The following is a 14,662-nucleotide window of genomic DNA, read 5'->3' on the forward strand; positions in this document are numbered from 1 at the left end:
TCAAAAATACAACTTTTTCTTTTCTCTTTGCTCTAACACTCATTTGCATTTCTCTTTCAGGTGTGATGGGTGAATACGAGCCAAAGATTGAAGTTCAGTTTCCAGAGGTCGTTCATGTTGCCAAAGGATCCACTGTGAAGCTGGAATGCTTCGCTCTGGGAAAGTAAGCCCACTCTTCAGTGTCAGGCTCAGCATGCTCAATCGCATATGAAAGAAAAAATATTACCAGAAGAGTGCTGGATATATATATATATATATATATATATATATATATATAAGCTCTTTTTTTTAAATGTTTCATGCCGCTTTGCTGCGCTGCTCGTGTGTTTCAAGTTGCACATCTAAGAAATTGGAATCCACGTGCTGTAGTGTAAACCTATGTAAAGGAATTGATAAAATGCTCACATTTAGATTACTTAATAACCCTTTACTACACACTCTATTAGACCTCTAATGAGGTATAACTTATGAATGTTACATATGGAATAGTTACAACTGTGATATTTGGTCGTTAAAAATCCAAGTAAAGCCCTAAACATTGCACTCCTCATACTGCTGTTGCATTACATTTTAAGGGTTTTAATGACATATTTGAGGAATCTTTATCTTTCCTTAATCTTGCAAATTAAATGGACGTAGTCGTCACCCATGGGTTTGTAGACAGGCGTTTTGAAAATCTTTAGTTTGGCATTTTGTCACCGTTGTGGTTTTTTGGGCGTCTCCATCTTGTTTTTTGCCACTAGAAGTGACACGAGACAGTGGAGCTAAGTACAGCAAAACGCTGAACAAGAACACATTTAAAAAAGGGTTAAAGTTGTACGTCACAAGGTAGCCGCACCATACAGCATACCCTGCTTTATGGTCTATTTTACACTAAATAAACCATCATTTACTAAATGAACATCATGCTGTATTGAAGACGACTTGAAACTAGAGATTGAGACCATAAACTAATCTTTACAATGTTTACTGAGGGAATAAATCAAGTGAGAACTAGAGTAATTCTCTCATAGACTTCTATACAATCAGACCTCTTTTTGACACCAGAGGAGTCGCCCCCTGCTGGCTATTAGCAAGAATGCAAGTTTAAGACACTTCAGCCTTGGCTTCGCTTTTCAGAACCGGAGGTTGCCGACTCTTTATCTTTATACTGTCTTTGATTCAACTCTAATTCTGCTCCATAATTTACCATTAAAGTATGAGGACATGTTTAATAAATGTTCTGACACAGTTCACTTTAAGCCGATTCAATTATTTGTCAAACAAGAATTAATACATAAATAGAATCTTAAAAATTGTATTGAGTTTACAGAGATATTTGGGGTCATCAGAAATGCACATGTTGACGACTTAGTTCACCCATGAACAGGAAATCATTCATAGAAATTGTGAAAAGCTGTGACTCCAGATGGTTAAACTCCTCCATTCCTCTTCTCACAGCCCGGTGCCGTCTATAAACTGGAGGAGAGTGGACGGTGTACCCTTCCCCAGGAAAGTGGACATGAGGAAAGCCAGCGGCGTCTTGGAAATCCCGTACTTCCAGCAGGAGGACGCCGGCACGTACGAGTGTGTGGCGGAGAACTCCAGGGGATTGAACACAGTGAAAGGGAAACTCTCCTTCTACGGTAGGTGGTTCTGACACACATGAATATTTGACTGGCGTGCACCACATCTGTCAGACCTGCTCAGACTAAAAAGGCAGAAAAAAAGCGGACACAACTGGTCTTATAAAGCGGTCGACGACTATCGGCAGAGGCTCGTGTGACGCGCACGAGGACGCAGGCTGGTTTTAACGGCACATCAAAATGATTAAAGGCTGTCAGCCATGATGCCTCTAATATTTTGATCCAGATTAAAGGAGTGATGGGGATGATGCTGAGCCCTTGGACACGACCTTGTTGGTGAGCCCTGTATTGGGTTCCACCAGATGGCATCATGATTGACGTCCAACTTTACTGGAGATTAAAGCCGGTAAATGTACTATACATAGGCACATATGTCAGGGACATAATCTGCACAGCAGCATCTGGATCGACAGGAAGGGGGTTAGTAGTTCCACTTATTGTTGCTGATGAGTAGTTACACCTATTGAGTTCAGATGAGTCATGATAGAAAAAAACTAAAAAGCTATTGGTGGAAACCTTAATCTGCTTTTTACAGTAAGGATTTCCTGCCTAAATTGGGTATTTTATTAATAATATATCTATTAGATTCAACTAAAAATCTAAATTTAGAGCTAAGTATATACTGTATCTAGATAGCACAGTGGTAGACATGTTAACATCTTGATATAGCATTGCATTTACTATATATTGTACTATTGTTCTACTATTGTATTACACATGGTCACATGGACGACTCCATGCCGGGAAGTACTATTTTACGTCCAGCGATATGTAGGTTTTATAATGTTTTTCCATTCTTTGTTTTCAAAAATGTGCAAATTAGTCACAAGATTGTCAAGCATTATAGTTGGTTATATTCCTTCTTTTTTTACTAACAAACAATATGTCCTAAGGATTAGGACCAAGTCATTAGGTTGGCATATGGACATATGATAATGTATTATAATATCGGCATATAATAGTTTGGGATAATATACAATACCGATATTTGAGCAAACTAGCTTTCATTGTCTTTGGAGAGACGTCATATTACCCAAGTGCTCTCCCAAAGGCTACGTCTTTAATATGACCTGGCATGCATGCATTTGATTGGTAGGGGGGCTACCTGAAGCTTCCGCTTGATATGTGGCACCAAATGTTGAAACCAAACCTTTGCCCTTGTGATGTGGAGTATTTTCGAGTTAAAATATGATAGTGGAGCATAAGATTCATAAATATCTTGTGACTTATGAACACTGGACTGAAATTCGGGGAATTAACCGAAAGAATCATGAATGAAGTCTGTCGATCCACACTGTAAAATAATCAAAGTTACCTACCCTCCCTGACCATATAACTGTTTACCTGTCTCGGTAACTTTCCATAATCACGAATGACGTGAATAAACGGGAGAAACGCTGCCGTCACATGGACGTGTTCGGAATAATGGGGCAAGCAGTTTGGATCTGTCCAAGCTGTGAGATCGCTCTCTGAACAATCTGTGGATTTTCCTCCCACCTCGACCGCCCTCCGCTTGCCTCCCTCTGATTCTCCCCACTTCAGGTCGTGCTGTGTCAGCCGTCAAACGTAACTCATTTGGGGCATTAAACAATTTGCCGTGATTTACAACAGTCCTGAAGGCCCTTCGCCTCGCTCACTCCCAACAGCCCCGGTACCACGCTGTGATCCACCAATGCTTGATTTGTCCCTCTGAGCTGAGGCTCCTCTCTCATTTTGATGTGTTTTGTCAGTCTCCCTTCCTCTCTCTCTCTTTCTATTTATCTCTCTCTCTCCTGCTGTCTGCTGCCAGGTGATAAAAATCAGTAATCTTATTTTGAACTCCCTTTGAATTAAGCCTTTGAGACATTCGTCAGCAGTGTAAGCCAATGGGGGAATCGATAAGGGTATCTCTTGTGCATCCAAGCACGGTGCAGTGACCCGGGCTTTGTGTTAGAAAATAGAAGACATGAAGGTGTTACTTTACGGTCACTTTAAAGCATTCTCACACTTCACAATGCAGCCACGAGTCCCACTAATGCAGTAGGAATGGGGTCGGGGTGTCTTTTGGGTATGAAGGAGCTGCGTTTCCAATTTAAAATGTTTCCGTCTTGTCTCGACTGAAGCCGAGACAGGAATTCAATAACTGCATTGAAGCTTTAGCAGCTTCAATCACATTCCCATTCAAACCCGCGGTGGAATTTGATTCATTGCATCTTCATGCAACAGAAGTTCTCTTCGGTTTGGGTGCAATTGGCCACCGTCGTTCTTCGTGATTCCGTATTGGAAGCGGTGTTCAACTACACTCAAGGCAAAGACAAGGACTCTTGTTCAATTTCCATCCCTGAAAGAACCGCTTGGGGTGAAGAAATATAAAAGAAATGTGCTTTTGCTCCCTTGTTGAAGTCGATATCTCTCGTAGGGAGAAGTAAATGTGAAACTGTGACAGGTCAGTCTCCCCCTCCCCTTCCCTCGTTGTATTCACGTCTGTGTTTCTGCAGACTTCACCGCTGCATTATCTCACAGTAATTTCACCGATAAGGCAAATTCCCATCTTCCCCTCCTCCTTCAGCCACTTGACGTTTGTTCTGATTGTCTGTGCGCTTCGGCCCCTGGTGCCGGCAGAGATGGGCTGCCGGCTCTCATTTGGTAAGCGTTGACTGAGAGTCGATATGTTGGCAGCGGGGCGAAGGGATGGAGTGAGGGACTCTGTCAGCGAGAAGAAGAAAAAAAACACTACGACTACAATGCAGTCCTGGAAGGTGCAGTGGGTGGGGCGGCTTAGCCATGCTCTGATGGAGGATTGCGGTAGAATGGGCGGATGTGACGCTAAATGATGAGGATGCTGCAGTAACTTCCTGCCGGCTCTCCTCCCTGAGGGCTCTTTTCTAAACACTCACACTTCTGCAGGTGGTAGTAAAGCTGAAATAGATTTTTTTTTAATAATCAATGTGAATAAATTGTTATTTTGGAGCATTCTAGCAAGGTAAAGCAACTGCAACTTAGACAAGGGTCACATAGATGTTATATCACATAGTTTTTAGGGTAAATATGCCTCATGCAGCAACATTTTTCTTGATTTTCTCTGGAGAGAAAAAAATAAGAGACTCCAGATGCACTAAATATTCGAAACCATCCACTTGTATCGTAAATTGGAGGCGGGTGGCAGATTGTTTAGTGATAGCATCGCTAACGCCCTCTAAAGACCATAAAGGGGCAGGTGGTGTGCCGTGTGCAGACGCCATAAATGTGATTTTCTACAGCGTGAAACTGGTGTTACTGGAAAATCAAAAAGCATCCAAGAACAGTATGATAGCCATTCAGAAGCTGAACAAAGGCAATGGTTTTGTAGTCTTCATTCGGATCAATGGACCAATAGTATTTCTTTAGTAGTCCATTGATTAGTTACTCTAAATCAAATTTAAACCATGGAAATAGAATTGGCGAATCCCAGAAATCAAAGGCTGGTCAGAAAATAAGAACAAATCATAATAAATCTGTACCTGCATGAGGCCCAACGTCTTTCCTTTGTAGCAGGATAAACAACAGAAGCCTCAGCTTTCTGTCAAAGGAAAACCGTCACCCTTTTTTCTCTGTTTTCACGGCAACAGCACAGCGTCAGCGCTAACGACTCCGGCCAACCTTGTGCCGCCGCCGAAGGGGCGGATCTCACAAGGCCTGTAGTCACATGATCCACAAATACGGATTGTTTCTCTGATGCTGGAAGGACTTTGATGTGGAATCCGTGCAGGTCTCCGACACAAATTCAAAAGGCCGCGCAAAACACCCCCCTCCGGTCTCCGCGTCCACTTCTTTTGAATCTGCCGTCATTTCTGAACACCCACATGCACACAAGTTGTCACACACACATATATAGTGTGGGTAATCATTTGCAGTGATTGAATTTCTCGCTGTGTTATCCTGCCTCACTCAAAGGCAAAATACTGTATAGTCAAAGCCAATTAGAGGAGGAATTTGTACCGTTACTGAAAAGCCACCACAAAGGTCAGTCCTTGAGAGTGGCATTAAGGTGGAGATCTGCGGAATGGAAAAAGTGCGGTCGGCCATTACTCTTGTCCCGCCACTGGCCTTGTCTGATATAGGATGATGGTTGCTTGACCTACACATCATCCAGAATGTACTGGGCAATACGCAGAGGGAGCTTTACTGATCCAGTGTTATGGACCGCTTTTTTTTGGGGGGGGGGCTCAATCATTAACTAGCCCTGAGTTACTCGTGTGACACAGCGAGAATCAATTCTCCTCCAGTATAATTATACCATCAGTTAGTCAGATTGGATCGAATGGAGCGTTTTTATGGCACCAGAAGCCACCCATCGTGTATATGTGTCTGGTTTTCAGCATTTTCGTTAACTTCACACCTTAAACTAAGAGCAATAAATGAGGGGATATAAAAATTTCCACATTTAATCATACGTTTGTGTGTGTGTGTGTGTGTGTGTGTTGTGTGTGTGTGTGTGTGTGTGTGTGTGGGATTTTTGTGTGTGTGTGTGTGTGTGTGTGTGTGTGCGTGTGTGTGTGTGTGTGTGTGTGAGGTCTTGTGGGGACCTAAATCTGACTACACACTCACATTGTGGGGACTTGATATCCTTTTTGGGACAAAGGTATGATTAGGTTAAGGGATAGGATTAGGCTGGTACCAAGTATAATTTGGTTAAGTCTCCTGGAAATGATTGTCAGTCAATGTAATGTCCCCAAAAGTCATGAAAACATGACTATATGACGTAACTTTAAAATGTGAGGATGTGTCACGTCAAATGTCTTGCTGCCGGCCGTGTGAGGTGGTAAGGAAAGTAATCGAGGATGTACAAAACTGAGGAAAAAGACAGGCCCCAGAATTAATGTATTCATATGCAGCCTGACAGGCAGAAGAAGAAACAAAGTGCTCTCGCTTACTCAATGAAAAGCCTCATTGCTTTGATCGTGCGGTAATTAATTGAAGGCGACTTTGATAAGCATGAAAAAAATTGTTACCATCTATTCCTAAGTCGACACATTATGTTCACTCTGGCAATTTCTTTCTTCCCGTGTTTCCTCCAGCCCCTCCTCATCTCATCGAGAAACCCCAAGATGCCCAGAAGCTCATCGACGACTCGTTGGTGTGGGAGTGCAAAGCCACGGGGAAGCCAAAGCCTTCTTACAGGTGGATGAAAAATGGAGAGAACCTGGAGCCCGTAGAGGTGAGATCTGCCGCCGTCTTTAGAACCGAGGACAAAGTTCCCCCTCCCAAGGTCAGACTTCAGACAGCAGCAGACTCTGAACGAAGAGCTGTGCTACACTGTGCTTGTTGGTTCAAGCTTTGTCGACTAGTTAGCATGCGCTATTGTCCTCCTCATTACAACACAACGCCTTCCCGTGCAGCAATGCGCTGTGCGATTCACTGCCCTGCAAAAAATAAAAAAACGCATTCGCTCCAAAGGCGGCTGGACTGTGTCTGCTCTGCTTTGCTGTGCTGAGAGTATTTCATGCTCCTGTGGAAAGCACAGTGATGTAAGGGCTACGCTAATCTTCTGTTAAATCTCTCTTTGCCAAGTGCTGTTATTAATCCTGCGCCACCAAATGTGGGAAAAGTAAAGTCCTCTATATAAACACTGTACATCCTCCCTTCCTTCACGCTCCCTGCCATCGCTGAATTACCATTATGTATTTAATGAAGAGAGATGAGCCTGGCGTTGGCTCTGGCTCGTCTACTTGTGCAGCAAACTTTAACTTGTTGGCATTTGAAAGAAAAGAAAAACACAATTCCATATTCCTTCATCATATCGGATTATTATCACAACGGATCATTTAGGTAGGTTGTTTGCGGAAGATTGATTGGACACTCAGGCACAGCTTGCACCTGATAAATAAACAGGCATTATGATAATTTGCTTAATTATGCACACACAAAAAAAGAGGCAACAAACACACCAGAGGATATCGATCAGTTGAATGTAATACATGTCGTTGGAATGAACCCAGTCTGTCGTTGCTGTTACCAGAGGCAACACACAAAAAATAAAAACTGCACAGTTGCTATCAAGGAAGGATAATCAACAATCTGTTTTGCCAATGGCTTGCATTTGATCAAAACCTCTTATTAGGTAACACTATTCTGTTTGTTTGACAGTCCACCTGTTTTGTCTGCGTGGGGAAAAAAACACACTTTTTTATTTTGCCATATTTGGTCGTTTTCTAACGCACACTGCATCATCGCACCTCCCTCTGTGCAGGTGTCCTTACTCCTCCTCATTTCTCGTTTCATTCTGAACTGAGTGCATTCAGACGAAAGCACAGCGGCTTTTAAAAGGCATCCTCTGAAAATATGAGGAAACTACAAACGCACCTTGCAAAGGATGTGTGATTAAAGGTTACAACGACTGTGTTTTCTATTTCCCCCGTCCCTCCCTTAACATAAATATAATATATGGATATATTCAGAACGGATGGGTGAATGGATTAATCAGCCAAGGTGTTACATTGTTTGAAATGCCACCATTAACCACAGTGGCTTAATGAGTGGAAGAGGGAAAGGTCAATGATGTAAAGGAGCAGTGGGAAGAGGATGCGCCATTTGTTGTTATTTATTACAGCGAATCAATTGAGACCTTTCTGATTGTATAGTTCACTGGGACTTATTTCTGCTGACAGTTCTAGAAGTTTAAGCAACAGCAATAAAGAAATCAAAGTTTCTTTTGTCTTTCGCTCTCTCTCTGTTGAGGGTTGTTATATTTATTCACAGATTTGTTCATTTAAGTTATTTATTTATTTTTTTAGGTATAACTGACTGATGTCTAACTAGATCATATCAATGGCATCCCTTCTCTGTATATACTTGGTCATATTTTACAAAGGGTTTAACCTGAGCCAGGCCATACAGCAACGATACAATCATAACACATTCATAAAGGATTGGTAGTGTACTGCTGTTAAAAAAACAATAGTAATATATCTTCTTTTTATAAGTTTTATTATACTTTCTGTTTTTATTGGTCGGTAGTCGGTATAGGCAAGCTCAGGTACCGCAAGGAAATAAATGGAAGGGGAACATCTCAGGCCATATCTATTGCTGGGCAAATTGACTATAAAGGACAGTAGATTTCTGGGGAATCATGATATATATAGCTGAGTATATGTGCATTCAATTATTCAATGTCAGTCATGTAAAATATTGAAGAGCCCCAACTATTTCTAGTGTTTCCCTCTAATAATAGTACCTCTCAGACTGGTTCTACAATCATTGGGCTCTTTGTTGGACAGCCGGTTGACATGCCGCTGCGCTCTGCCCTTATGGATTATGAGACTCCTGTTGTTTTTTCGATGCTTTGTATTACTGCCCTGTGTGGAAATAGCAACGGTTTATTGGAATGATTCTTTTTCTCGTGGCTGTTTTCATCCCAAGGACCTCACTCTCTGCTGCGTTATTGACAATGGCTGCAGGATTAAGTGGCTGTGCAATTAAAGGGGAAACTCCAGCGTGAAACCGGATTAATCCATTTGAGTCAGTGAGGGACCACCATACACATGGTGTGGTAATTCCTGTTAGGACTTCAATGTTGAACTTAAAGTACTGTCATTTTGAGGCCTTTGTACTTTACTTCAGTATTTCCGTTGTCTGCTACTTTGTACGAAATTGTACTTTTGACTGCAGTGCATTTAGTGCATTCAGATTAATAATACAAAATCAACAAATAAAGGATGATGTATAATTATAGAGAAAGATAAGATAAGATATACATCACTCCAGTTCTGAGGTCTTTGCACTGGCTCCCTGTCAAACAAAGCATTGACTTTAAAATCCTGCTGCTGGTTTATAAAGCACTGAATGGTTTAGGGCCTAAGTATGTTTGTGATCTGCTGCTACCTTATGAACCATCCCGGCCCCTCAGGTCATCTGGGACGGGTCTACTTTCTGTTCCAAGAGTCAGAACTAAACATGGAGAAGCAGCGTTCAGCTTTTCTGCTCCGCACATCTGGAAGAAGGTTCCTGAAAGTTGCAGGTCTGCTGAGACCCTCAGCTCCTTTAAGTCCACATTGAAGACTTTTCCGTTTGCTGCTGCCTTTAACTGAACCAGATTCAATTACTGCATCTCACTACTGCATTTTATTTCTTAAACTGCACTGCAACTTTTATTTTTTATTTTGCTTTTTGACTGTTTTAATGTTTTCTTAACTGTTTTTAAATCTGCATTATGTTTTGATGCTTTTAATGGTTTTATGTGAAGCACTTTGAATCGCCTTGTTGTGGAAATGTGCTATACAAATAAACTTGCCTTGCCTTGCCTTGCCTTGGTGAAATTCCTAAGCCACCTGGAAATGCCTGTCTTTTCCCATTTTTGAGGATGTGCAAAAGTTCAACGTATTAAGAATTAAAAAAATATGCAGTGTGCTTTAATGTAAAATATATACAATGATATTATCATATATTATATCTATATTTTATTTGGTATTTTTTATTAAAGAATAAGATTACTAACCCTAGCTTTAAGTAACATTTTTAAATCAGGCCTTTCCCTTCCAACAGAGTATGTCTACACTGTTTGCTTTCACTTAAAAGGATAGTTTGGGTGTTTTGAAGAGGGGTTTCATGAGCTACTAATGCATTCAGTGCATTTCCTACAGTAGATGAAGGCAGATGGGGGCAGTTTCTAGAAACATCCAGGAGTACCAGCACGGGAGCAAGGCCATGTGCTGTGGTGGACAGTATTCTGCTTTTCTTCCGTGCTGGTACTCCTGTCTACAGTTGGCATGCCCCCAGTTTGTAGAAACAATCTACTGTAAGTAATGCACTGAATATGGATAAGTACCTCATACAACCCCACTTCAAAACACCTGAACTTTAAGTAAAAGCTCTGAGCACTCAGAGAATCAACATCTACTGTGGCTGATGTAAATCTAATGCAGTCCTCTACTCTTTCCTCCTCTGTTAATTCCAGCTCAAGTGGAGCAAACAGGCTGAGCTCAGAGCTTTTGTTCTTGCTGTTGCAGAGCCACCGTTGAGCTTAGTTCATGTCGACTTGAAGTTCTTTCTTGCACAAGCATGTCGAGAAGCAGATTCATCAAATATCTGTGAGCAGAATTTGCAGATTTCTTTCACAGTGAGCACCAATAATTGCTTTGTAGACTTCAGATTACTTATTTAATACCTTTTTTATTATGTGTATAAGAGAGAAAAATCACAATCACAATCACAAGAGTGGATTGCTATTTTTATGATGATAAAATGTAGCTTGTTTCAACTTTACAGCTGTAAAATGATCATCATTTTCACAAAGGCCTCCAGTTATTAGTAATTCTGAGCAAGATAACTGTAGACAGCAATCAAACCAAAGAAGCTCACTCTTCTCACCCATATAAGGCATTCTTTTACGTGTTTTCACAGCTTTATGTCAAACAAATCAACCCAGCGTTGTCAGCAAATGACATTGCCAATCATTTTCCTTCAGCATAAGGCGTACAGATGGTCCCCGCAGGTCCCTGCATGAAAAACTGCTGATTTGAGAGGAACGTCATGCTTAATTAATAGCAGCCATAAACGGGAGTGCTTTCCGTGCACAGACTGATATACGCCACCATTTGCCTCCCTTGCCAGCAGGGATGTTCGCCCCTGCACATCCAGAGCCGCAGAGCGTTATGGAAATTACAGGCGCAAAAACCTGCTCAAACACAGGATTAGTTTGTGATCTTTCAGTCGAGGACGGTCTCCCTTTTCATGTGACAGTGCCTTAATCCCCCGCGACTCCGGTTTGGGCCTCTCAGACAACCCTACGGAAATGGTCTGTGATGACATTATGGGTGAGCCCCGAGGAAGACACGGGAGATGAAGGGCACGCGGAGGCAGAACCTGACACAGCTGCATAGAGATGCGTGAAAACTGCTCAGGGATTTAATGCTGTGGTGAGGGAGTCGAGTGCGAAGCCCAAGTTCAGAGAGATAAACGTACAGTATATCGAGGATTAAATGTCCGACAGATGCACTGAGTTTTTAGTTCATCGGGCCCAGTCGTCCTTAAATAGATCTTAATTTGATGGCTCAGAAACAGGCAAGAAGGTCCCCCCCCCCCCCCATCGCTGGCGGGCAAAAATGATCGCCCAAACAGATGAAGAGGAGGTACACAGCTTGACCGTGTACGCTGGCACTTAGTATGGATAGGGGCATACCTATCAGAAAAGCAATTTTCACAATGCATTATACCTCAGATGTTACGATATTCCTTCCCCCTCTCATCCCCTCCTCCTGCTGAAGGGGAAACAGGCCCTGTGGTGCAGTCGCAGATATAAATAGGGCACGGTTTTATTTCTCTCTCATAAACATGCAGATTGATTAGGGTCATTTTCTGCTAGCCTGCCTCCATCCACCCAAGCCTTTCCCTCCATTAGTGATGAAAACCTAGATTTATGGCCACGTCTGTCAATTCCACACCATAATTCACTGGCCCCACTGGCTGGCTGGTTTTATGTAGATGAGAATAAGTCATATTAAAGGTGTCTCTCTGTCCACAGGAACGCATACAGGTGGCCAACGGAGCGCTGTCGATCAGTCGCCTGACCCTGTCCGACACGGGAATGTACCAGTGTGTGGCTGGGAATAAGTACGGCGAGGTCTACTCCAACGCAGAGCTCCGGGTTATAGGTAAGGCATTGGCTCGGTGTGTGTACTGTTCGTGTGTGTGTGTGTGTGTGTGTGTGTGTGTGTGTGTGTGTCATAAGCCCACAGTAAGAACGCAAACCAAAACCGTGGAATTACAACATCAAGGTCCATCACATGATGCCATTGATTGGGTCCAAAAATGAATGAATGAATATATACTTTATTAATCCCCAAGGGGAAATTACAAATACATTTGTCCCATACACTTACATTGGGAAAGAGGTGACTGTAATTCAGCGGATAATTTCGTTCAAGTAAATAAGGATTTCCTTCCATGTCCTATTTCAAAATTGTCCTATTTACCTTTTGGATTGGAATTAAAAAGTAGATCCGAGCCCCCCAAAAACTAACATCATTGCCATCTGAAAGGGTTTCGTTCAGGATCACATTAAGGTTAAAATGGTACTGTAAGGACAAAAGTATTTTGAATAGGCTGCGTTGGGTTATGTTGTGGAAAGTCCCGTCACTTACTTACACTTACTTCCCATTCCCAAAGTGTTTTAAACAGCTGGATAATGTTCATTAGTGAGCATGTTTGGTTCATATGCTAAATTTGACATGCAAGCTTGTTTTGCATGCAAAGGTTTAAAGTTTTGGGATTCAACTCTGGCGATGAGCAATGGTTTGTAATGTATGTAGGGAGAGAGAGTTTGATAGTAATGAATGAGAAGTTCGGGTTAAAACAATGAATGGGAGTCAAACGCCAGCTAAAAACTAGCGAACGGTACTTTTAAAATCATTTTTTGCATTGTCATTGAGGTAAACTGGACCACAACATGACATACAATATTTGACGTTTGTAGCGGTATAGCTGTAATAAGCCTTGATGGTAAAAGGGCTACATTATGGTGGAATAGATAGATAAGAGCCAGTTGCCGTTATCCCGAGAAAACTCTACATTCGGATGTAAAGTTCAGTCTCGATCTGTTCAGTAGGCAAAATAGTTGGTCACTTCTATTATTGCTGTTCAGCCAGCAATGTTTTACATAATTCATAAGAAAACCGAGCAAGGTCGTCACTGAAAACGTCCGTGTGCACGCTCACAATGGTGTGGCGGCGCGTGCGCAAGCATACATTCAACCGCATTTGTTCTCTAGTTTGCTCCGTCTTGCTCCTCTGCTCAATACCGCCGGATGACCTATGGCCTCTCTCTCTCATTGGCCCCTAATTGAAAAGCATTAATTATAAGACGAATGCGTCCGGCTGACAGTGATGTATGCCAGTGCTGCTCTGCTCGCCAGCCTCGCCCATCTGCCCTGTCAGGCCTGTCACTCTCCACTCTGAGCGAGCAGCGGATTCGCATTCGCTATTCATCCTCCAGCGTGTCTCATCCTGATCATGTTGCTGATAGGAATTAGGCTCAACACAGCTGAGGGTAGTGGTCAAACTAGAGGTGGAGATTTAAAAAAAATAGAGTGTCAGAGACAATATCTAACTTTTTAAAAGGGCTGGTATTTTTTCAAGTGGTTTATAGACAGGGAAAGTTATTATGTGATGATCACTAAAGAGCAAGACATTTCTGTTGAGAATACTAATAAAGTTACATCAGCCTGTGCAACTGTACGACATCAATTGTGGGTATTGCTGTTTAGCATTTTGATTACAAATTACTTAGATTATGAAGAATGTATTAGAGTCTTAGAATTGCCCACAGCAGTAATGCAACGTATTCAAGGACTCATTTTAGAGATGAATTATACATCCGATACTCAGAGATAATTTGAAGGAAAAGAGATGTGATGCTTTTACAAACGCCCGGCTTTAATATGCTGCTCTTGTCTCAGCCGTTGCCCCAGATTTCTCTCACAACCAACTGAGGAGCCAGACGCTGGTGAAGGTTGGAGGAGATGCGCTGATCGAGTGCAAGCCCAAGATGTCTCCTTGGGGCGTGATCTCCTGGCGGAAGGGCAGTGAGTCGCTCCGAGAAAGTAACAGGTAACGCAAACATTCGCACATTTTCTGCTCAGCTCGACCCCCGCTGTGAGGCGTGGCTTTCCAAATGTACCTTCTTGTTTAACATTTCAATTATTGCAACCTTCAGTTTAAGTCATCTCCAATGTGATGTGGCCGTGGTTGCAGTATTGGACCGGATTCACATATGACGTTAAAAAGTCAACATATAGAGCGCTGCATTTTCACCGCCACCTCGATCAGAATCCTAGTTTCACTCAGCACAGTAGCATGAAATACATTATGAAGGAATGCAACTACTTCAAGATATATATTTAATCACTAATGGCATAAATGGCAACAGACCCGAGGCAAACTAAAAGTTGCATTTTTCACTATATCTGTAAGACATGTGGCTCGAGTACTCAAACTTATTGTTATTTCATTGTCGTTATCCAAAACAACAGGGGCAATAAGGGTCTAATACCAACGCACTTAAGCATCTGTTTGAGATGCACCAGG

The 14,662-nt window shown here is 42.2% G+C and overlaps 1 protein-coding gene across 1 annotated transcript in view; it reads left to right on the forward strand.

Moving 5' to 3' along the window:
* cntn4 (contactin 4) overlaps positions 1-14,662 on the forward strand; it is a gene marked incomplete at its 5' end in the record, with an annotated part of 121,723 nt that overhangs the window by 67,002 nt on the left and 40,059 nt on the right. Inside the window, 5 exons of the mRNA XM_079218912.1 lie at positions 61-163; positions 1,441-1,625; positions 6,662-6,801; positions 12,103-12,232; positions 14,035-14,185. Of these exons, the coding sequence (XP_079075038.1) occupies positions 61-163; positions 1,441-1,625; positions 6,662-6,801; positions 12,103-12,232; positions 14,035-14,185 (709 nt within the window). The remainder of the gene's footprint in view (positions 1-60; positions 164-1,440; positions 1,626-6,661; positions 6,802-12,102; positions 12,233-14,034; positions 14,186-14,662) is intronic.

Source organism: Taurulus bubalis (genome assembly GCF_910589615.1).
Source record: "Taurulus bubalis genome assembly, chromosome: 5".
Lineage (NCBI taxonomy): Eukaryota > Metazoa > Chordata > Actinopteri > Perciformes > Cottidae > Taurulus > Taurulus bubalis.